Source organism: Chrysoperla carnea, chromosome 5 (assembly GCF_905475395.1).
Source record: "Chrysoperla carnea chromosome 5, inChrCarn1.1, whole genome shotgun sequence".
Lineage (NCBI taxonomy): Eukaryota > Metazoa > Arthropoda > Insecta > Neuroptera > Chrysopidae > Chrysoperla > Chrysoperla carnea.
In genome coordinates, this window is record NC_058341.1 from 8,567,486 (window position 1) to 8,593,579 (window position 26,094).

At 28.8% G+C, this 26,094-nt stretch overlaps 3 protein-coding genes across 3 annotated transcripts in view; 1 reads left to right on the plus strand and 2 right to left on the minus strand.

Moving 5' to 3' along the window:
* LOC123299659 (rabankyrin-5) overlaps positions 1–15,740 on the minus strand; it is a 43,551-nt gene extending 27,811 nt beyond the window's left edge. The window contains exons 1-4 of the mRNA XM_044881947.1: positions 15,602–15,740; positions 15,191–15,496; positions 14,321–14,513; positions 13,414–13,639 (exon numbers count right to left, since the gene is read on the minus strand). Coding sequence (XP_044737882.1) covers positions 13,414–13,639; positions 14,321–14,513; positions 15,191–15,496; positions 15,602–15,605 — 729 coding nt within the window. The 5' untranslated portion in view covers positions 15,606–15,740. The remainder of the gene's footprint in view (positions 1–13,413; positions 13,640–14,320; positions 14,514–15,190; positions 15,497–15,601) is intronic.
* A 1,388-nt stretch (positions 15,741–17,128) lies between these two features.
* On the plus strand, positions 17,129–19,552 carry LOC123299776 (protein NipSnap). Its single transcript, XM_044882119.1, has 3 exons — positions 17,129–17,653; positions 18,373–18,538; positions 18,835–19,552. The coding sequence occupies exons 1-3, from the start codon at positions 17,418–17,420 to the stop codon at positions 19,249–19,251; spliced, it is 819 nt and encodes a 272-aa protein (XP_044738054.1). The 5' UTR covers positions 17,129–17,417; the 3' UTR covers positions 19,252–19,552.
* A 1,810-nt stretch (positions 19,553–21,362) lies between these two features.
* Positions 21,363–23,606, minus strand: LOC123300441 (zinc finger protein 271-like). Its single transcript, XM_044883014.1, has 5 exons — positions 23,503–23,606; positions 23,171–23,427; positions 22,917–23,098; positions 22,301–22,586; positions 21,363–21,808 (listed from the first exon to the last, which is right to left on the minus strand). Exons 1-5 carry the CDS (start codon positions 23,604–23,606, stop codon positions 21,363–21,365), a joined length of 1,275 nt encoding a protein of 424 aa, XP_044738949.1.
* Positions 23,607–26,094: the final 2,488 nt, after the last annotated feature.

A 26,094-nucleotide genomic window follows, 5' to 3' on the forward strand; every position in this document is an offset into this window, starting at 1 on the left:
ATTATTCATAATAATGATAATATTATGAAGTAGAATAAAATAAATTGTTAAATACAATTGATTGTCTGAATAATATTTTTGTAAGCGCATACATTACAGATGTACAAGTTTTAAATTCAAGTATTAAAGTGCGTTCGTTTACGTTTTAGTTGTTATATGATGTGAAGGAAATGATTCATTGCGTGAACGAACCAAACATACATATATACATATTATTATAACCACATATTATTGTTATTATTATCAAAGCAAATTATTATTAGTTTGTCTAGCTGGCTATAGCTGTAACAACGATACGATAGATAGATATTATATTGTCGTTTTATTTTTCAACTTCCCTATCTAGTATATCTGTATTTAATAGTTAATACTATAATTTAATCTAACATAATAATTCTTAGTTCTCATATTTATTTATGTGTTGTACGCGTTATACATTCAAAGCTACAAATTAACAATACGTTGAATTATTGCTCTGAAATATTCACATACACTTACACGTAAATTCTGGATAAAAACTTAATCGATTACGTTTTAAGCTCATTTGTCTAAAAAATCAAATACATCATTTTTATACCATGTATATATGAAATAAACATAGTATACTAAGTTTAGTCCCAAGTTTGTAACGCTTAAAAATATTTTGGTATAGGTGTTCATAGAATCATCTAATTAGTCCATTTTCGGTTGTCCGTCCGTCTGTCAACACGATAACTCAAAAACGAAAAAAGATATCAAGCTGGAATTTTTACAGCGCACTCAGGGCGTAAAATACCGGCATAAAAGTGAGGTCGAGTTCGTAAATGAGCATCATAGGTCAATCTTACTTTATAGGCGTAAACGCAATACTGTATGGTTTCGATAATTTTGATTTGCTATAATATTTTAAACATAAATGATTTTACCGTTAAATACATCGGAACATGAGCAGCAATAGTTAGGGCGCATGAGCCGATGTCAGTATGGGTGTCAGGTATATACTGAATGGTAATATCCACAATACTTTTGACGAATAGTCGGAATAGTATTATTTAACACAGCCAGCAATACTTCTTAAAATAACAAAAATAAGTTATAGAGTAACGAGCAGTGTGAAAACAAACATAGCGTTTACAATTATACTGAATAGGATCGTAGTTCAATAATACATATAGATAAACGCGCCCAAAATTATAGCGGGGAAAAGAAGTGTTGAATAATTTGAATACCTGATCTTCAAAGAAGAAGAAATAAAAATAAAATAATTATGCTCCATTTAATATTAATAACAATTATTTATTAAATTATTTAAGGTATTCAATAAATAAATTCAATATCGTGTGCACTTTTGATATAAATACAATAAAATAAAAGCAATCTTCACAATAAAATTAAGCCAAAAATTGAAGCTCATTATATGAAAATATCGAAAAGTCCAAAATTCTGAGTAAAATTTTTTGGAGGCATGAATTTTAGACTCTGAAAAGGAGGTTCATCAGAGTTTTACCATATTTATCGCCTGTTGAATTTTTATAGCTTTTCTTTGGGTTTTGACCCCATTTTTAAATAACAAAAAAGGAGATAATAAAGCTTTTTTGTAAAAAAACTTCCGAAATATATAATACCAAAATGAATAAAAAAGCTTATAAGACAAAAGCTAGACGCAAGTGGTTCGTTTTTTATTTTATCGAGTGTACGTATATGTTCTTCTTATTTGCATTTTAAAAACTTTTATGAAAAAAAAAAACACTCTAAATAAAGTAATTAAAAATAATATAACACTAATTACACAATATTTTCAATCCTATTATAGGAAAAAATATCATAATTAGTCTTAATAAACTTTAAAAAAATATAATTTTAAATAACTTCATTAATACCTTTCATAATCGTCACCTAATATATTGTTAGCCTCGGCAGTAATTAAATCATTTAAAATATATTGTAAAAATTCGACATAAATAAAAATATTTTTGATAATTTTTTTGATATTCAAGATTTTTGAAAAAAATTTTAATGGTTTGTAGATCGGATCAAATTTTTAGAATTAATTTGTTTCGGAAATCAAATATGGGAGTATTTTATATCTTACGCAATCCGTCACTAAATATAACAGTTCATAATTTTATGATAATTTTTGATATCATGATATCAAAGACCTATTAAAAAATTATACGTTTTCGAATTGATATTAAAGTTGGAATTAATTTAATTAAATTGCAATATTGTCACATTTAGTACAATAAATAAAGTACTAATAAAAAAAATTACAATGATTTTAATTTATCTAATTCATACAATGTGTTTAATTTGTACTTAAATTAAAATTCAATGCAAATGTTTGAAAAAAATATAACATTCCTGCTTTTAAAAATAACTGAATGCGTAAATGCTATTGAGGCGTTTAAATACAACTGATAAGAAAATTGTATAAACAGATTTTAAAAAATATATGTATTTTTACATAAAATTGCTATCAATTTTAAACTGATCATTCATACAAAGGTCCGTTGATATTTCAAGGGTTTTGTAGCGAATAAATCCTACAGTTGAACGTCGTTTAGTATCCTTTATGCGCTCATTCACTTTTTAGTACAGGCGCTAACAAGAGTTCTATGAACATCAAAAGTTTTACTCGATCATATTCTATATTTTCAAACTATAGAATCAAATTTTGATGGTTTAAATCAATATTTGAAGGCACATTTTAAGTAAACAAGTTTGAAACCTTGACTTTTTAGCACATAGATCGCTAGCCCTTCTATAAGCCCCATGGAATCGCTCATGCAAAAAGAGAAATGATGTAAATAAGTAATTAAGTCAAATAAGAGGGTACACGTGCGATTGTACACAATTAGTATCAGGAACGTCAAGACCTCTTATTTGACCTAACTACTTATTTTCGCCACAATGATTTTCCACGAAATTCGGCCTACTATCGGTTCATGTACGAAAAGGGCCATGATTTGAAACAGTTAAAAATCAAATTCTATGAATCAAACACATAGAAAACGATCCAATAAACCTTTCGATGTCCGGAGAACCCCGGTCGACTTCTATTGTCCGTTCTGCTCGTTCAAGATAATTATTGTTTTTCTGACCTCAATTATATAATTTAGCAATAATTTTTTTGTAAGGGAAATCAATATGAAAACTTTCAGTATTAAATTTGATAAAAATAATGAAATAAAGTTTTTTTTATGCTATAAAAAATTCAACATTTTCTTGTTTAATAAATAAAAAATATTCCTTGCTTAATTTTTTATCAGTAACAAGAATGCCACAATTTGTAAGTCTGTTTTATCGATAACATAGACAACATTTTTTAAACAAATGCATTTTTATTTGTTTATTTTGTATGCAAGTTTGTTTATCTCAAAAAAAATTGTGAGAGTGGTGGGCTGTCATTGAAAGTTGAAGGGGCTTGTCTTGAATATCAAAATATAAAAATTCATTCGAATTAGCTGCCGAGCATTCTAAAGTTATGAAGGGTTGAAATTATCAAACTTTAAACGAATCATACTTTCAATACGAGCTATCAAAAAAAAGGACAAGCAGCGCTAACTCAATTTGTGAGAACCACCTTTCAAAGAAGATTGAGAAGGATAATAAATGTGAGAGCATTATTATTAATACGCATGTCTCTTAATATACAAAATGATATCCACGCTCTGGTATTGTGTTTCTCTGTCAGCTGTTTGAATATTGTATTGTTGTCTTTGTTAATCTTCTTTGTGAAGCAAAAAAGTACATACTTGGCACACGAAGAGCTTATCTAGTAAATTATTTGATCTAAGGTTGAGTTAGCACGGCCTACATTTTTTTAGTGTTTCGAATTTCAAGATTTTCCGTAAATAAATAGTTATTTTCTTATATTTTAAAAGAAATTAACAAAGGTTCTGTAATTCACGCGAATCGAAGTCGTAGGAACAGCTACCATTATATTATAAATATATTTTAAATGAAATTCCTAATTTTATATTCCCAACCCTACATTTTATATAAATAAAACAAAAGAAAAATAATAAAAACTATTAAATTTTATACTTCATTAATTTTTCATTACAAAACAAAAAATCATTAATTTATTTTCACACTTAATTTGCAAAACTATTCACTCGAACTGTTTTTATTAAGTTTTTATGTTTTGAAAACGAAAATATATATATATATATATATATTTTTTTTTTTTGAAAAAATTTTTGCATGTCATTCATTTATATTATTTGAAAGTTGAAAAATAATGTCAATTAACCGCTTACGTGAGACAAATAATTATTTATTATGCATTAGAAATTGTCATTAAAGTGAAAACTTTATGGCTTTTTTTAAAATTTATTTCTGGTAAAATTATTTATACCTAGTACATAACTACCATACGAATACATGATTAGAGTTGGTGTAAATTCGATTGAAAATTTCATTTGTTTTTTTAACATTCAATTATAAAGTATGAATAAATTGAATGGAAGCAAACAGTAATATCAATGAGATCTAGATGTGCCTAACCTTTCACCCCCTCCCGGACCATGTCTTTATACGGATCAGTTAAGAGCCAGAGATCTATCTGGTGCAGGGGTTTATTGACCTAGAATAATGGAATCGATTCCTCTAGGTCAATATGCGACGGTTTTTCAATCGGTAATCTTCGCCCTGCTGATAGGTGCCCAGATCTCTAACTCGAAAGGTTACAGCGGCCTGATAGTCAGGCCGCTCTTCGGGTCCTTGAAACGTCAAGATTCCAATCAAGGATAGTCTATGAATGCTTCGAAGAGCTGAATCATCTGGCACTGAACAACACAGTCAGGCTGATCTGGGTTCCGGGTCACTCTAGCGTTTAAGGGAATGAAGAAGCAGACTCGTTGGCACGAGAGGGGTCGTTTCGAACGCCCCTTTCACCTGCGTCTGTCATTCCCATACCGAATCCAAGAATGGCAACGGCGAGTCCATCTTGATTATTGCGCAGGGCATGCGACAGGCCACACTGTGTAAAACACATTCCACATTCCATAGCTAGGCCATTGGACTGTGCTCGCCTTAAATCTACTAGAGCACAGTTGAGAAGGGTGGAGAAGTCGTGAAGAGTTTTGAATAGTGACAGGTCGTTCTCAAGGAAAGCACAGAGGACTCTTGGTCTAGGTGCTAGGGACCCACTTGTGGTAACCCTCTTTTGTCTTATTATTATTATTAACAGTAATGTCATATTGCTAAAAATTTGACCGTAGAAATTATGATCGTGTAAAAGAAATGTGAAAAATAATGCTTTACTGATATAAAATTTATTAATATTAAATTTCAGGAATATAATTTTTCGTTAAATTTTCTGTATGTTAATCTTTTTTAAGTTTGTATGAATTTATTTTAATGAGTAAAGCCAAATGTATTATTTTTAAAACAGAATTATTGGCTCAATAACTTTAATTTTTGTAATTTTCTCTCAAGGTTGAATAATACTTTTGTTTTTAAAATTTTAAGGCCATATATTAAATTGAATTTTATGACATTTTGTTATATTACTTCAAGCAAAATTAAACACAGGAAAATTTGTCCGTGAGAAATTGGCCAATAAATTTTCCAAATCAAGAACAATCAAACAATTTTTGTATGCACATTTCTCTTATATTTTATTAAGGCTGATTGTGAGATATTTTTCAACCGAAATGAAGGATTGAATTAATAAAAAAAATTCTTCCCCATATTCGACATTCTTTGATTCGAACGACAATAAATTATTTAGTCTCGCACGCGTGAATATACACATCATTCATATATAAAATATGATTGACATTTACCAACAGTTATAATTGCAGATTATTACACGGCTAAACTATACCAGAGAAGAGTAGGGGTCATTGCCTTTTATGTTGATAAAAAATAATTATATCATTGATTGATACCATGTATATATGAAATATATTAAGGTATACTAACTTTAGTCCCAAGTTTTTAACGCTTAAAAAAATTGATGTTACCTACAAAATTTTGGTATAGGTGCGTTCATAAGATCATCTAATTAGTCCATTTCCGATTTTCTGTCTGTCGTTTGTCCGTCTGTCCGTCCGTTAACACGATAATTAAAAAACGAAAAGAGATATCAAGCCGAAATTTTTATAGCGTGCTTAGGACGTAAAAAGTGAGCTTGTTTAATGCAAATGGAATAAACATGCGATATTTAATAAAATTTATTCTCCTTATTGTGGTAAAACTTCGAGACATATTCTCTCTTAATGAAAGTGGTGATATAATAATTTATTGAAAACCGCAAAAAATTATATATTATTATTTAAAAATTAATATATTAATTATCATAGTTATGTTAATTATCTAAGAATAATTATTATAAGATGATTATTGTCTTTAATGTCCGATATACAAAAAAAAAAGAAAACTGTGATACCCAAAGATTTGTTCAAGCAGAGGGGAAATATGTTTAAAATAAGCTATTCAACAGTTTATATCCAACAATCGCAACAAACTTGGCTTTTTAAAACATCCAGGTGAAAGTATAAAAATCGAAAAAACATATAGTTAAAAATTTTTTTATAATTTCAATCCCGGATAACCGAATTATTTGATTTTAGTTTTTCCTTTTTGAGAGCGTGCACAACAAAGACTTCGATTTCATAAAGAACATTAGTATAATTGAGTTAAAATGCGTATCTTGATTTTTTCAACGGGTTTAATCAATGTCATAATTAATAACAATAGGATTAAAATTTTATACAACAATTTAATTAATGTTTGTTGTTCATTAGAGTCAAAATAAATTTAAATTATTATTTATATTTATATATACAATACCTACACACAAAAAAGTATTATTTATTATTTAATAAATTTAATTTAATAATAAAAATAATAATAAATATTTAATAAATTTTTATTGTTAAAAAATTTTAACACAAATAATCCGGTTTTTTTGAGTGAATTTCCACTTCTAGGTAAATGATCTATCGGTTTCAAATACCGATTATGGAATTTTGCAAAAATTTCTTTAATATATACATCGATCCTAATTTAACGGGCGATCACAATTATTTTAAATTTTTATTTTCGATAAAGATAGCAAAAATTAGTTCTTAGTGGTACATTATTTATATATTTGAAAAGTCCTCAGAAGTCGAGCTTTTATGACATTGGACACTCAAATTAAAAGACAAGAGTTTGATTCTAAATCATAGAACTAATTTTTTTATTCTTTTACTTTCTATGGCTTTCTAATAAGACATATCTTATTAAAGAGAAAATTCGCTTAGTTTATGTAGATCTTGCGTGACATATTTTTTATATATTTTATTGAATTTATTTTCATTTTTTATGTATTTTATATACATAAAAAATAAGAATAAAATTAAGAAAGAGGTAACGGTAATATAATTTGTAGAATAATAAACACACACAAAAAAATAATAAAAAACGGTTTTGTATATAAAAGAAAATAAATTGATTATTCCGTTGTCTGTCAATAAACAAAGCCAATGATACTTTATAGTCTAAGCGCCAGATCTGTATATATTACCAATCAAAGTTTATCAACTCATTCATACCCTTACAATCAATAACGTGACATGTTTCGTTCTATGCGATCATTATCAAACTGTAAAATAGTACGAAGTGAAATATCAAAAGAATCAAAGCTTTTTCTCTCTACAAAACCAAAAGAAAGATTTCTTTAAGGATTACGCCCATACGTCCTATACTAAAAAATAATACTAAATTGAAAATTTATAGATAATAAAGATTGATTTTAATTAATGAATTACTTAATTAATATTTCCTTTCTTTTGTGTTGTTGCAGATTTTAGTGAGAATGGTGTAAAAGGTGCAGATGGTCGAACTAATCAACAATGTTACAAATGTACATCTACAATACAGAATTATGAGAATGTAACACGATTATGTTCAAAATTTGATCACAGTTCAGCATTCATTGTGTCATGTCCATATTCAACAATGTGTGTCAAACGAATATATCAACATCCTTTACTAAGTGGAGGTTAATTATTTTCACTTCTATATTTATTACTCTAGCAAGTTTTTGTCTGTCCTAAGGTCCTACCCTTATTTTCCTTTTTAAACTCGTTATCTCGAAAATTACTTATCAAATCTTCAAATGAAACCGATTTTTGTATTTTCTGGGTCAAAATTACCTTACAAACTGAGTTTTATCAATTTCCGAAATACAAAAATTTTTTCGATTTTTTGTAATTTTTTTAAGGGGTACCCCTTCAAAAAAATCGAAAAAATCGAAAAAATTTTTTTGGCTCAGAACTCGATAAAACTCAGTTTATAAGGTAAATTTGACCCAAAAAGTTCAAAAAACATGTTCATTTGCCAATCGGGGAAGTAGTTTCTGAGAAAAACCATATTCTGGATCGATTTTCGGCGATATCTCGAAAATTACTTATCAAATCTTCAAATGAAACCGATTTTTGTATTTTCTGGGTCAAAATTACCTTACAAACTGAGTTTTATCAATTTCCGAAATACAAAAATTTTTTCGATTTTTTGTAATTTTTTTAAGGGGTACCCCTTCAAAAAAATCGAAAAAATCGAAAAAATTTTTTTGGCTCTGAACTCGATAAAACTCAGTTTATAAGGTAAATTTGACCCAAAAAGTTCAAAAAACATGTTCATTTGCCAATCGGGGAAGTAGTTTCTGAGAAAAATCATATTTTGGATCGATTTTCGGCGATATCTCGTAAATCACTAATCAAATCTTCCAATGAAACCGATTTTTGTATTTTCTGGGTCATAATTACCTTATAAACTGAGTTTTATCAAATTCCGAAACACAAAAATTTTTTCGATTTTTTGTAATTTTTTTAAGGGGTACCCTTCGAAAAAATCGAAAAAAATACAAAAATTTTTTTGGCTCAGATTTCGATAAAACTCAGTTTATAAGACAAATTTGACCCAAAAAATTCAAAAATCGAGTTCTTAAGTCGATTGGATAAATATTTTCTATGGTTTCACAAGAACAATTTCCCATTAAATGGAGTAGATTTTACTGGATTTTTTTAAGGATACTACTACAAGAAAAGACACGACTTCCCGACTTTTACTGCTTAGAATCACTTAGTACATGTACACGTTTCCCCTTTTCTACCCAGAAAATAAAAAAATTAAAATAACCATAACTAATTTTTCCTTTACTTTTCAGAGTTAATAACATTAGAAGATCGAGACTGCGCCGATCAAGGCTACGTTTATCAAGATTTAGTAAATCGTAATAAATGGGTGGAAAAAAAGAAAATTTTAGAAATATACAATGAAGGATGTCAAATATTAAACGATAAGGGTCTACGATCAGCAAAAACCGAATACTGTTATTGTCGTGGTAATTTATGTAATACAGCAACGAAGCAACAAACTTCACAGTTACCGTATCACACGGATACAGTTGGTGTAATAATTGTTTTTAATTTAATTAAATATATACAAAGTTTATGATTATTTAAAAAAAAAAATAAATAAAATAAATCCTACTTAATATAAAAAAACTGTTTATTAAAAAATGAAATGAAAAAACAACACAAGATGGCACCACTGAATTATGAGGTACATAAAAGTAACTGCCATTCGAACTATTTACCTATAACCAAGTTAGTTTAACATTAAATCATAAGGAAAGAAAAAGGTTTTCAATATTTACCTCATAACACAGTGGTAATCTCTTGTGTCAGAAAAGAGGAACATAGGTCCCTAATTAGCATGGACGCAAACCAAAAAAATGGCCAATAAAAGAGTGCATATTGAAATTATTTGCAGCATGTGTCAATAATTTTACAGCTTAAACTTTTTTTATTTATTAATCTATCCCTTTTTTACCATAATTGCACGATTCGATAGCGCCGCGTAGCGTTATAATGCCAAGTTATGTTATGAAAAATAACTGTCAATAATTTTAAGGTTATACCTTTATTATTTATTACATCGATTATTTTTCTACTATATTTTGCTCTTAAGTAAAATTATTTGCAATAGTAGAAACAGTAAAAAGCTCAATAATAACAGTCCCTTTCTTATATCATTTACGAAAATTTGTTTTATAGCGCATAGGTTGAAATATTTCTTTGAAAATCAATCTCCACTGGCAATCACTTGCATGAATATTCCTCGCATTTAGGATGCCACATACCGTGGAAAATAGTTGTTTTGAACGTACTGAAGTTCCTTAGGACTTGGTAGTCTATATTTAATTATGTCTATGGTTTTACAATTAAAATGTATACAGTTAAGTTCACAAACGCCTTAGAAAAGACAAAAAAAATCATGCGGGGTGAGATAATGGAGATAATACCATACAGCTGTATAGACATAGGACGAAGACAGTTATACGCGTTTACTTTATCTATCTCTTTCTACTGCAATCAACCGTTTGATTGACGACTTGCAGTTCTATGGTATTACCTCTATGGGTAAGATTCAATGTCTCTTATTGATGTAAGAGATCTATTGTAACTTTCCCAACTTAAATTCACAAGCTTCAAATAAAGTTTACGCCCAAAAATTTCCATCTGGGTTAATATGCTTTACATTGCTGAAAGCTTTACTCAAGAAATTTCACATTTTCGTAACATACAACTTCGCAGTTCATTTTTTTCTTTCCCGATTAATTTCCTAGATTGTCCAAATTCGGAACGTTTTGTAAGGCGAATCAAACAAATGAAAATGACTTTAAATTTCAAAAAATTTTCTCTGACTTTAATTTGATAGTCCTAGTTTCTTGCCTGTACCTTTCAATGTAAAACCAAGTCGTTCTCATACATTTCAAAAACCAAGTTTAAATAGAGATCAAACTGCTTAAATTACTGCTTTTTATGTTGTTTAAGAAATAAACATATTTTTATTGTTAGGTGATAAAAATTTGTTATCAAAAAATAAAACCCACACATTCCATCACAAATTTCTGATTTGAAATATCAGAAACATATAAAAATATATCAAATTTTGTATAAATTAAATTTATCATAAGTTATAAAAATGAATTCATGTAAAAAAAATAAGTTTTTTGTAGCTTTTAATATTTAAAAAATAGTCTTTATTTTGATAGGTCTTCATTGTAAAATTTTAACGAAGTGAAAAAGCAAGAAAGTCGAATTGATCCGAATCAACTCCGAAATGGTTCGAGGCAATTAGGAATTACTTGACTTGTAAGGGATTAAAGGCATTGTTTTAACAATTGAATTCAGAAAAAATTAATCTGTCGGAATTAATCTCTACTAATCACTTTTTCTATTTTCTGTCTATTTTTCACTACCACAATGAAGACGTATCAATAAATACATGAAAAATTTTCAACAAAATGGCTGTTTTTATTTGTAATTTTAATTATATTTTATGTGATATTCAAAGATTTTTTTATCATAAGTTATTTAAAGCATTCAAAATAATTAAAATTAATTTAATATTTGTAAAACAATCTACAAAATTGTAAACCTTTTATGTACAGAAAAAACAATAAATATGAATTATTATCCTATTTAAAATATTCTTTTACAGGATTTATTTTCATTAATGAGAAACCTGAATAAGTGCTGCCATCTATCATGTAAAAGGTAGGTTACATAAATAAATTTGCATCATAGAGATAATACCATAGACCTGTGACTATTTACAAGATGGGTTCTACGGACCCAAGACCCAATTGATCTATATTGCTCATTTACGAACTCGACCTCACTGTTTACATCTTGAGTACGCTATAAAAATTTCAGCTAATATCTGTTTTAGTTTTTGAGTTATCGTGTTAACAGACAGACGGACCCACAATCGGAAATGGGCTAATTAGGTGATTTTATGAACACCTATACCAAAATTTTGTTCATAGCATCAATATTTTTAAGCGTTACAAACTTGAGACTAAACTTAGTATACCTTGATGTACTACATATAAACAGGGTATAAAAAGTACGTCTCAGATAAATTGTGAATAATATTTAACAACAAAAAAGAACAAAACATATTTAAATTTATCCATAATTATGTAATGTCACGAATTTAACCCATAAAGTTATGAATGTGATTAGTATGCGCAATATGCATCATACATGTATGATATGTAATGAATATATTATATAATATGTGTTCCCTTACTTCCGTTATTTTAGCCCCCAAGTGTATATGTATAGTGTTATGTATCGAAACATATAATTTTATTAAATTAAAATTAGGATTATAATGAAATGTCATCGTAAAAGCTCATAAATTATAAGATATTCATTTAATATTCATCATTTTAATTAAGAATTGCAAAAGATTATTTTAGTTTGGAAATTATCACTTTTTAATCGCATTACCCTAATTTTTGGATCTCCATTACGACTATTAGCACAAGATGGCTGTGAGCACTAAAGCGCGGCTATATATCATGTTATTTTAGTGATTTCTTAGTTCGAATCCGGCAGGTAAAACTGATAAAGATGTCACCTGCAGGATAATAAAGGCCAAAAGAGCCAAGAGAGATGTAAAATCAGTCCTTTTGTATGATAACTAGACGTGGCAAAAAAGATTGCAAATAAATTAAAACCTAAACAAATGTTTTAGAAAAATCTTCAGTATACATTGGTCAAATATAATTACGATCAAGGATTTTATAAATTTTATAAGGGATTTTATATTTATTTTCAGCAGAAAATCCCTAGACTTGAATCCCCAAGGAAGCAGAAAACGTGAAAAATCTAAGATAATCTGGAAGAGGGCAGTTGAGAAAAAGATAGAAAAAGGAAAACCCGGGGAGAAATAAATCGAGTACGATCGATAGAAAACATTTTGTTGCCGCCCTACGCCCCCCAGGAATTATTATAACTAGCTGCACCGCACGGTGTTACCCGCGATTAAAAGAGACTTTGAGAGTTTTTTATCATTACTATGTAAATTAATAAAGCCTTCTTGAGATAAATGCGGTAAAAATCTATTTCACGAACTTTTACAAAACCTTTTAAAAAACACGGTTTCTGTATACTATCCCACAGGAATCGTGTATTTTTCCCAGATAAAAATTATCCTATATCATTTTCTGACCCCCAAACTACCATTACCTATGCAAAAACTCAAGTCGATCCTTTGCTCTATGAAAAATAAAAACAAATCTATCCCACGGGAACCATACATTTTACCGGGGTAAAAAGTAGCCTAACATCTTGGTAAATTTCAATTAATATCAAAAGAGAGTACATTTTGGTACGATAACTTAAAATGTGAAATGATTCATTTTACAATGACTCAAGCTAAGAATTTTATGACAACAAATAAACCTTAGGGGGAAATACATTGTAATAATAATTTTTATAATTCATTCACACAAAATCATAATTTAAATATTCAAATTAATTATTCCAAATTTGGTGTACCCTTCCTTAAATCGATGAAAAACAATTCATAAATAAAAATAATAATAAGATTAAAAATAAATGTTAAAAATGTACTTACATTGTTATTGTGTTCGACGAGAAATAGAAAAACAACATCTTCACGATTTAATCGGATGGCTGCATGAAGGACATGTTTAATTTTGGTTTTCAACATTTTATATAATAATGGTCCAGACATATGTTCAAAATCATGACCAGTTAAGTCATCCCAATGGGCTGATATTAATGCTGAACAATGTTCTTCTAAACGTTTTGCAGATATTGTTTCAGCTGCTGTATAAAATCTGAAATATTAGAATAAAATGAAAAATTAATTTCTTTAAATAAATTAGGGAAAGTATTTGGTGCACCATGAAAATTTGAGAACGCTAATTTGCATATTAGGCCAAAAAGTGATCTAAATCGATCCAAAAATCGCACTTTATATTGGATTTTGAACGATATCTCAAAAACTATGTGTCCAATCGCCAAATGAATGCGATTTTCGTATTTTTTGGGTCAAAATTACCTATTATACTGAGTTTTATTGAAATTGGAGACAACAAACTTTTTTCGTTTTTTTGGAATTTTCTTAAGTGGTTTTCTTTGGAATTTGACAAAACTCGGTATATACAGTAATTTTGACCCGAAAAGTACAAAAATCGGGTTTATTTGTCGATTGGACGAATATTTTTTATGATATCACTCGAAATCCTGTAAAAAGACCTATTTTTCGAACTTATTTTCAATGGTATTGCAAGAACTACTCATCTAGTCATAAAATGAACCAAATTATTGTGTTTTTTAAGTCGTTTGGCCCTATATATTCTAAATACAGAGACAATTGAAATATTGATTCTCTTGGCATTTTTTAAGCGTTAAAGTTAACGATAAAAACCTTAAAATTCAGGAATCTTCTAAGGTGAAATCCCAATAATCAAATATGGGTAAATTATGGACAGAGAAAGATAATTTGTTTACATTACCTAACACAATTTCGTACTCCCGCTCTGGAAATTAAAGTTTGTTCACAGCGATGCACAAGACCATCCAATCCATAATCGTGAGCTGTACGCATCAACAATAAGAGCGTATCATCATCTCGTGATAAATCAATGGAATCTGTATAAATCCATTTTAATAATGTTTGCGCAACACTTTCATCTAAATTTGACCAATCTATTTAAAAAAAAATGAAAATAAATTATTAATAAAATTCAATTAACAGTAGTTTTGATTATATTATGATTTTTTGGACATCAGAAATTGTATCTGATACTGATTAGTCGAGTGTCCCCTACGTTTGTGTTTTTGAGCCTTTTTATGCATTCCTTTTACACTCAGTTTCCCTAAACTTTACGAAAAGCATATACTACCGTATGTATAGCGTGAGTCTCATGTTAAGACAATTTAGAGTAGATAATTAGCGGGAACAGTTTTTTTAGGGAAAAATTAATAGTTTTGGGGTTGGGTTTGCAGTTTTTTTGCCTTTTTGGTAAACCCTGTGATTACGTTTATTCACTGATCCTCAGAAAATCTGATAAAAGCTTAGAACTATTTCAATTAATTGTAAACAACGGTAAGTTGGTAACAAAGTCTTTATCAGAGATAAAGAGAATACCTAGGATTCCCGGTTCAACCTCGTATAAAACATGTTCTCGAAACCACAAAAGAATAATTGAAGATCATATTCTGTTCACGCTAATCATCTACTCCAAATTAGTTAACGTGAAACTCACGCTAAACATACGATGGTGTCCCCGTATAACCTCACCCAAAACACATAACAATCATCTCTATTAATAATTTCCAAAATTCAGTGTCCAAAAAATGATAATCATGCCGAATATACTAACCCAATTCCTTTGCTTTCCCTAACGTCTCTTCATTCCATTTATCAGATCGTGCACTCAAAATTAATCGATGTGCCGGGAATGTTTGATTATTCAACTTAATTTTAATATCGCTGTAAGTAGTTTTTCCATAAAGTAATGCCACCGATGACAATAATCTCGCTACAAAACTTGTTTCATTTAATTCGCCGGCTGAAGCTGCGGCTAAATTATATTTACGTTCAATTTCAGCACAATGTGATTGTAGTTTTGTGTATTCCTCTTTCAATAATGAAAGATGTTGCTGAAGTTTTGTGACTTCAGTTTGAGCTAAATTAAATATAAATCATGAAAAATTAGAAAGGTATTATTTATTATGAATGTGGGCGACGCCCCCTTTCTTTAATTAAAATTAATAAAAATAAAAATATTTACCCATTATTTAACTATTGATAAGCGTTAATTATATGTTAATTAATATATCTATCAGTACAATTTTAACTAGATGAAATTTTTCACATTATCCGCTAAATAATTATTTAAAGCTTGCTATCTGTCAAAACCACTAAATGTCATAACCTCTGTCAAAAAACATGTTGTCATTAAAATCCCTATTAAATTTCATTTAATTAACGCCATCTCTACTTACACGCTAATATGAAAACAATTTCAAAAATTGTATACACGGTAAATTTGTTGGAGCAGAAACAAAAACTCCTTAAAATTTAAATAAATTTCGATTTTTGCCCCAATTTCCTAGATCAGTTTTTTTTATTTTTTAAAAGACGTATTTTCGACTACCAAGTAGTCAGTCATCATCAGTAAGAATTAGCTAGGGATTACTCTTATTATGAATGTTACTCTTTGCTAATTTGGCTAACGTGCAGTCCACCACCAAATTAGCAAAGAGTAACATTCATAATAAGAGTAATCACTAGCTAATTCTTACTGATGATGACTACATGGTAGTCGAAAATACGTATTTTAAAAATACAAAAAACTGATCTAGGAAATTGGGGCAAAAATCGAAATTTATTTCGATATATTCTAGAGTTCTGATTTATTATCTTCGATAATATTCATATCCTTAAAATTTGTTTAAAAACTCAAAAATTTTCCGAATTAATCCCTGGCCTCTCATTCAAAAGCAATCAAGGGTTGAAGCTATAAAATTTTGTTTTTTTACTTTTAGGGCCAACTAGTGTTAACTCAAACTAGTTAAGTAGGGCTGCCACCTCTCCAGAATTGATCGGGAGCCTCTTAAATTTTTTGCAAATACAATCAAAAAATGGATAAACTAATACAAAAAATGGCTCATGGCTTGGGTTAACGCGGATTGTCTTTCTTTTGCCCTAGAAAGGATGTAAAAACCTATATACCATATTCTTAATGCATAGGGTTGTCACCTCTACGGATTTGAGCGCGAGACTCCCGAAATCGTGTAGTCCCTCCCGACTCCCGATATCAACTTAAATTTTCCAGAGTTCTGTAAAAAAGGTTATCTTTTGATTATTTTTTTTTACATATATAGTCTTAATTGTACAAAGCAAATCATTCTACCTGTTTGTTTCAGCTCGCTGAAACAATGGAGTCATAACTAATATAGCTTAAACCTCAGATCATCGCACGTCGCAACTTACAGTTTAGCGTAGAATCTTAACTTAGAATGTTGAAGCTATATTAGATCAACGCAGGAAACAAATAACCCATGATTTAACAAAATCAAATAACACAAATTTTAACGTGTGAATTATTGAATAAAAACAATTTTAACGTGTATATAATTACAAAAAAAATAGTCACTTTCATGCTACCGTGTAAATACATTCTCCCTATTTTTCTCGTAAATTTTTACAAATTTTACTTTATCAAAACAGTAGCTTTTATCAAATATTATACACTTACTTTCAGGGGAATTTTTTTGATACATTTTCTATTTTTAAATTTACTTTGATAAGTTTCATTTTTTTTGGAAGAATCTAAAAATAAAACTTTTTTGGAGAAAAGTAATTGGCAACATTACACAGTTGAACAACTCAGCTGATTTCGAAACAAAAATAAGGTCCTCAGTGTCAAATCACAAACACTGACAAGGGTCAAATGTGAAGTGATATTAAAACTAATAATGTACTGATTTATTAAGTAATATAATTTTTTTGTATTTAAAATAATTATTTTTTATTGATTTATTATCCGAGAGATATCGAACCTTGAAAATCGTCGCACAAGTGTTAATAAACTCAAAACAAGAATGGTTTACTCAAATATGTTAAAAGTACGCAGTGTATTTCAGAAAACATCGATTCATGTACGATTAATGAGCTCATCTCCAAGTGGAAGCGATTCATGGCTTAGTAAATTATTAGTACGTCGTATTGAACCATCAAAAGAATCGCATAGTCGTATGTTAAGTGATAAAGAAGTTGTTTACGGTTTACATACGCATAATATTCGACCGGATTCGGTGGATAAATATCTTGAAAATTAGTAAGTTTTTAATAAACTAATTTGTTTATTGCTTAATTGTATAACATTGTTTACTAAATTCATGAAAACAATAAATCATGGTTAAGGTTAAACCTGTTGATTGAAAGTTTATTTATAGCAACACTAATTTTAATAATGACCTCTAGATATTTTTAAATGGACTTTTACTCCACCCTTGTTTAAACCAGTTTAAAAAAACATTGATATTAATCAAAAATGTTTTGAAGATGAAATATTTTAATTCCCAAGTATTTTGTTTATTTGAGACTTGTGCCAAATTTGTTTATTTAAAGTAAAATAGATTTTTAAAACTAACCGAAAAATACAAGATGGCCCATAAATAATTTCAGTTTATTTTTTTTACATTAAACTAAAGCCTTTGTATTTAAAATATTTAAATAGACACTTACGCGTGCTTTAAAGCTTAAGCACCATTCCAAAGCGTAAGCAATGATAATTCAAATTGACTTTCTTGAAAGTCAAGGCCGAAACTTCAATAGGGCAGCCGGGGCAGAGACTCGGGGATCACTGGCAGGTGATGGATGATCATTCAGAATTCATTATTCAGTCATTCATGTCCAGTTTTCCGGGTGTGTGCACAGAACTTTTGATGTTCCTGTCTCTGTCACTAAAGCGAAAGCTGAGCGAACTTTTTCATTTAACACAAGCTACAAATAAAAGCCAACCTGTATTAAAAATTTAAAAAATTTTTCCTGTAGCAAAAAGCATGTACAGTTGATACATTCAAAAGAAGAATTGGCTTGTGATTTAGTTGGATCATGGACTGTAAAAGTTGGAGATTTAGATCAAGCCTTACATTTATGGAAATTCCGTGGTGGATTCGAACGAGTTGATAATATTCAAAGATTCCTTGCAAATAATAAGGTGCGTAAATCCCCTAATATGTCATTTACTTGTAAAACTTGAACCACTTGAGAAGGGTATACATGTTATTTGCACCTGTAAGGCGTCAGATTCAGAATGTTTGAGTCGAAACCTTGGATCTATCAATCCCGGGAGAGAAGCTGTGGTCTTTCTACATGGCGTTTGACTTCGATAGAATCCTATGGCTTCCTTTGTTTAAAAGGGTGACGCCTTGGTCTAGGTGCTAGGGACCAATTTGCGGTGTCCCTCTTATGTTTTATTATTATCATTCCTAATTATTGAAATTTATTTTACAGGATTACGTAAAACTTCAAAAAGAACGTGGAAATTATCTACGTTCACGGCATTTACAATACCTTTTAGCATTTAGTTATTGGCCAAACATAGAATTACGTAAAGGTAATAACATTTATGAAATACGATCGTACAGTTTAAAACCAGGTACCATGATTGAATGGGGTAATAATTGGGCTCGTGCTGTTAACTTCCGACGTAATAATAACGAAGCATTTGCTGGATTCTTTTCACAAATTGGTCGATTATATAATGTACATCATATTTGGTGTTATAAAGATTTACAGGCACGTCGCGAGACACGTGAGAGTGCATGGCGTTCACCAGGTTGGGATGAATGTGTTGCCTACACTGTACCGTTAATACGTGAAATGCATTGTCGTATTTTAGAGCCCACCCCATTCTCACCTACTCAGTGATTTTTTTTTAATCTTGTAAAAATCAACTTCTATTTTTTGATTATGGTTCTTTATTTTTTTTAAATGTTATTTTACGTTATTAAATTCATTGAAGTAAAATGAAAAACATTCTATAAATAAATCCAAAAAAAACTTGCTCTTTTTGAGATTCGATGAAGAAAGTAATGGCCTTCAATATTATGTGGGAGTTACTCAATGAATATTCATCAATTTTAAGTTTGTTAAGAAGTTCTCGGTTATGAGAATTTTTCGTAGAGTAAAAAGTTGTGGTTCTTAGCAACAGTTTTTTTTCATTTTTAATGAAATTCGTAAACTTACACGGTTTAATAAAATTGAGAGGCGATTTGTGACTAACTCAAAAGAGCAACTTTGCCTGGATTTATTTCTTATTTTTGCCAATTTCAATGAACTATTCTGGAAGTTAATGATGGAAAATCAATTTTTAAAAAGTTTTTCTGTACAATCATATTTTTGATACAACATATTTTTAAACACAGTGTATAAACACAATAATTCAACAAATCAATTTTTATCCTGCCAAAAACAAAATACCTAAAATTTTTACTTTTTACACCCTGTTTTCAATTATATTAATATTTTATAATTAGGGGTAGCCATTGCCAATATTTGGTTGAAATTGTATAAATTTATTGAATTTGTAGTTATTATGTTCTTCTAAGTCAAAAAAAAAAACTTTGATAATCAAAATATAAAATTCTATTTCAGTTGAATTGTCACGTTTGATTTATTCGTCCTTCAAAAAAAAACCTAATCCTTCTCCAAAATCAAGCACCCTATAATTTGTGGTATCTTATGATACGACTGAATTATTATTACTTAATACTTATATTAACCCTTTATCCATCGCGTGAAATTTTCGTACAGAGTTGATCGCGTCGCGATTAATTTCATAATTTTAAAATCAACTTTTTTAATGCGACATCGCGCTTACCACGCGATGGCCGAAGGATTACGAAAAGATGTTTCAATCAGAAGTTAAATTATCAAATGACGTATTTTCTAATTGTGGTTACTCAATACCCAACATCATTTTGACATAGCTAACGGTTTTTATAATTTTTACTTTTTAAATAAATCCGATCTTTTGGTGAATATACTAAAAGTTACAAAAGAATCTCGAAAATTAAATATAATATTTCAGTTTATCCGATTCCAACGTAATACCAGGAGTTTGCACAAAGGATTCAGGAATTTGCACAAAGGATTTGATTTTCATTTATGGTGTACAGAAATAATTATTTAAGATTTAAGTTGTATAATTTTTAAGCATTAAAACTGATTGTAATTAAAGTAAATTAAAAAAAAGCCTTAAAATTGTCCAAAGAATACGCTCTTAAGTTATGTCGATCGAGTCTCGGGTCACCCTGTATATAGGCTTTGCCATTACCTCCATTTTATTAAACGAAGGGAACTTCCATTTTTTAATATCGACAGTTTTTTTTTTTTTAATTTAAATTACAATCAGTAATTTTAAACTTTTTATTTTAAAATAATGTGCCATGTATGAAATATTTTTGTAATTTTAATTTTTGATCAAGTTTTGGTTTTATTGGCTTTATATAAATTAATGAAAAGAAAATATAATTGGAGCAGTGTTTTAGCTAAATAATTAGATTGGTATTTTTCAAAATAATCGATAAATTTTTTTTTTAAAACTGCACTACTTATGCTACTCCAGATGTTGTACACACTGACTCAGGGATATTATAAATTTTTGGGGTGTAGATTACGAATTTTTGACTACGTATGACTTGCATACGAGTCTTATGGACAGCTTCTGGAGTACATGCGCATTTTAATGTGATTTATAATTTTGAACCGTATACAAATTTTATTTTCATGTTATTGACTTGTATTATTATGTATAAATAAATAAACAAATTTATAATCTAAGTATATTCAAAAACTAATTGTTACCCGTGTTTTTTCACTTTGCAACTCCAAGTTTGTCCATTTCCCTCATCGTTTTTCTTTAAAAATTTCACATGTTATCCAATTCGAATTCTGGGTACAGGTAACAGGTAATATGAACCATTTTCAGTGTAAACGCGTTTATAATTAACTAAATCATTTTTCGAATAAATTTCCTATCACAATAATTTCTTAGTGTGAATGCGTTTATGTACCGTTAAATCGCCTTTCCGAATATATTTTCTACCACAAACATCACATGCTAAAAATTCTCCAGTGTGAAAGCGTTTATGTGTAATTAAATCGATTTGGCGGTAAAAGTTCTCACCACAATCTTTACAAGAAATTTCTCCCGTGTGAATAAGTTTATGTGTCTTTAAATCGCCTTTCCGAGTAAATTTTCTATTACAAACATTACATGTAAGAGGATTTTTTTCAGTAAGTGCCTGTTGATTTTCTACAACATTTTCATCTTTCATTACTTCTGGAATGAACTTTTCTTCAAATTGAATATGTTCGTATTTATCCTCCAACTGTTTCTTTAAATGTGTTTTCTCACACTTCATTGAATCACTTTCTTCTGGAATTTCGTTTTTAATTTGTTCATGTTCCATCAAATCATTTTCTTCAAATATTTCGTTTTTAATTGAGTAGTTTTCTTGATTTTTTAAAGCATTTTCGTCGAATATTTCATCTTTAATTATTATTTCTGTATGTAATTTTTGTTCCAGTTTAATATGTTCATTTAAAATTGTCTTTTCATATTCCATTGTGGCATTTTCATCTAGAATCTCTTCTTTAATTTGTTCCTGTTCAATTAAATCATTTTCTTCAAATATTTCGTTTCTAATTATGTCGGTTTCAGGTATAATGTGTTCTCGATCATGTCTGCCTTTTCTTTCCCTGCACTCTCGTGTGTCAATATGTACTTTTAAATCACTCTTCCGAAAATATTTTTTAGCACAAACTTTACAGGAAAACATTTCTTTTGTGTGTAAGCGTTGATGTTTAATAAAATAGTTTTTTCGAATAAACGTTACTTTACAAATTTCACAATAAAGTTCTCTAGTGTGTTTACGTTGATGTGTAATCAAATCGTTTTTCCGAATAAACGTACTGGAACAACGTTTACATGAAAGTTCTCCAGTGTGTTCACGTTTATGATTATCTAAATCATTTTTTCGAACATATTTCCTATCACAAACTTTACACGAAAATTTTCCAGTGTGAACGAGTTTATGTACCGTTAAATCGCCTTTTCGGGAAAATGTTCTATCACAAACTTCACATGCTAAAAGTTTGCCAGTGTGAATTCGTTGATGTGCAATTAAATCGTTTTGTCGGATAAAATTCATACCACAATCTTTACATGAAATTTCTCCCGTGTGAATAAGTTTATGTGTCTTTAAATCGCCTTTTCGAATAAATTTTTGATTACAAACATCACATGTAAGACATTTTTCTTCTGTAAGAGTTTGTTGATTTTCTACAACATTTTCATATTTTATTTCATTTACTTCTGGAATGAATTTTTGTTCAAATTGAATATGTTCATATTTATCCCTCAACTGCTTCTTTAAAAGTGTTTTTTCACACTTCATTGGACCATTTTCTTCTGGGATTTCGTTTTTAATTGTGTATTTTTCAAAAACATTTTCATCTGATATTTCATCTTTAATTATTATTTCTGTATGTAATTTTTGTTCCAATTTAATATGTTCATTTAAAAGTGCCCTTTCATATTCCGTTGTGATATTTTCATCTAGAATCTCTTCTTTTATTTGTTCATGTTCAATTAAATCATTTTCTTCAAATATTTCGTTTTTAATTAAGTCGGTTTCAAGTTCAATAAGTTCTTCACTGATAAACCAATGATTGTCTCTTCTTTCCTCGGCTCCGGGCTTAACTGTTAGAGCTAGATAAATTACAAAACTATTTTATATATTTTAAGTAAAGAAATAAAGCGTGTACTGCAATTCTAATTTACCTGGAACATCTGGTTTTTCTTCAAGATCTTCATTAAAATCCACTGAATCTGGATATTCTTTAACTGGAGTATTTGATGAACCCTCCAATGTAGGAAAAATAGTGGGTACAGCTAAAGGTTGCAATCTGTTTTTTAAATCGTTTAAAAACATTTTATTCTCAAAATGTGTACCACATAGCCTATAATTATTATGCAATTGCAATCCACTTTTATTCATGAGATCGGTACGATTACATTTTAATAACCATTCCCTTGCTCTGAAATTTATTGTTAAACTTTATTAGCTTTATATGTTAATTTAAAATTCTGAAAAATAGTTGTAATGTACTAACCTTTCAAGATCCTTGGGAAATCGAAACATACTAACTTTTTTTGGTATTGTTGAATTTTTACAACCATGTACTGTGCAGTACACACCGTATCTTCTTCCACTCATTTTTTTAACTTGAGAATCAAAATTAAATAAATAAACTCAAAACAAAATAAAAACAACTGTCACAGTTACTAGTTAAACCCTTAGAAAATGGCGGAATCGATTTGCACACCAAGCACATTGTAAAGGTACCTAACTTGAGAATACGGGTGCGTTCTACTAATCGTTCATAACGCTCACAATATTCAGTCGTTCTTCACGACGATCATGGTCACGATGATCATCTAAACACTCTCCAGGGCCGTCTGTACTAAAGGAAGTCGGTTAAGTTATACAAATATATTCATTGCTACTAGCGTCGGTAAAGGAATTACGTTGCAATTGAGGCAATTATTAATTAGATCAAATCTCACTGATTTAAAAACATTTCCAAATATTATTTATTTCTTATAAATTTTAACAAGAGCGGTTTTTTTATTTTTTGTTTGAATTAATTTAAATAAAAAAAAACATAATATATGTAATTACCTTATTTAGAATTCAAATAATTCCAGAGTAGGTGATACAGTCCAAAATCGGTTATAACGACAAATTCAGAATTGGCAAGGTACAACTGAATCCATATTTAACATATCTGTGAACATATCGTCTATAATAACATCGGATAAAACGTCATATCAGTTATAACGACTAACATATACAATGTAATCAATAATTAGTTACCATTATCATGTTACTAGAGGCTCATTTCGTGTCTGTTTCATTAAAATTATTGATGGAATACAAAAGGGTCGGTTGCAGAAGGTTGACTTTTTGCAATTCTCCTAGTAAGATTTCGCTCATATCGCAACGATTATCGGATAAAATCACGATTGTAGGTCTTTTCAAGGTCGTTAAAAACGATTTTGACTGTATATTATGACAATATTTTTTTGTATTTAATAATATATCAATATAACAAGTACATTAGATTTTTAAAATTTGATTCGATTTTCCGAATCATTATTATTATGATACAAAAATTAATAAATTAATAACAATCGTAAGAATTGTTTCATTTATTCAAAATAAAAATTAACGCCTTTTTTATTTTCGAGAAATTAAGAATTTTATTCTAGCAATAATTATTTACAATCATTGAGATAAAATTCTAGATTCGAGCAAGGAAAATTTCGAGTACAAGTTTTTGTTTAGGTCTTTGTTGAAATTTAATGGGGTAAATTTGACCCAAAATATAAATATGCATCGTTCGAAATTTTATATTTTCGGTGATATCTCAAGAGCTATTCATCTAGTTGTTAAATGAACTTCAATTTTCGTATGTTTCGAACTGAAACTTTTTCGAATTGTGAATAAATAATATTGTTAAGGAGAATAGGCATAAATTTGATAACCATAAACCAAAACACTTTAATAATAATTAATTTACCGAGAAAATAGATTTCCACTCCGCTTTAAGAAGTCTCTTGGATTATAAATAAATATTGTTACGTATATTTTTCAAATAAATTTGAACTTTGAAAATCCATATCTCACATAAACTAATTATTAGGCATTTATTTAAAAAAAAAAATTAAAATAATTCTGCCAAATTTTAATAATAATTAATTTTTTTTATACATGTGTTTTTTAATTAATAAAAATTGCTTTTCAGTATTTTAAAAATCTAATGACTTTAAATTTTTTTTAAATATTACATTATCATTAATAATATTTTTATATTGCAAAATGTCAATAATTATTTTTGTTTTATTTAATTTTTTTTTCTTGTTTCTTTGTATTACACTTAATAATTATTAATTAATATTATAATATTATATAATTAATATATTATATAAGAGCTAAAAAGCGTTAAGTAAACACTAGTAGACTTTTTCTTTAATTAATTCTTGTTTTTTGTTGTTGTTGTTGTTATTGTTGTAGTAGTGTTATGTGTTATATACGTAAAAAAATATTACAATAAGAATGAAAAAGAAAGAAAGAGATAAAATAAGAAGTGACTATCACATCGGCAATTTTAATATCCACGATTTATATTATCGTCTTTTGTTTCTGTATAGTTATTAATAATCCGCGTTTCTTTTTTACAAAACATTCTTCAATACACCAGCCATTAGAGTAAGATATCAGAAGAACCAAAGTTTCGTGCAGAATAAAGAGAATGAGTTGGGACGTTCGGTCCCATGCCAACTGAGCATAGAGGGGTATTAAATATATGGGTCTAGGTTAGACGTAGTCTTATTCAAAAGTTCTTTCAGAACGGCTGGAAATTTCAGAGACTTGTTCCTAACATTTCCCGGCTATGAAAATTTTCATATAGAAGATATCTTCTAATGACTGATCTATTAAGATTTCATTTAAGATAACAAATGAAAATTATTGCACCATACACAAAACTCTTTTTATTATTTCGACTTAAATTCTATAAAAAAAATTATTATTATCGATGATTTTAATAATTACAGCTCCTTCACAATTTTATTCTAAGAAATATCAGGGAAAGAAAATGTTTCCACTGTATTTAACAAAATCATCAATTTACGAAAAAGAA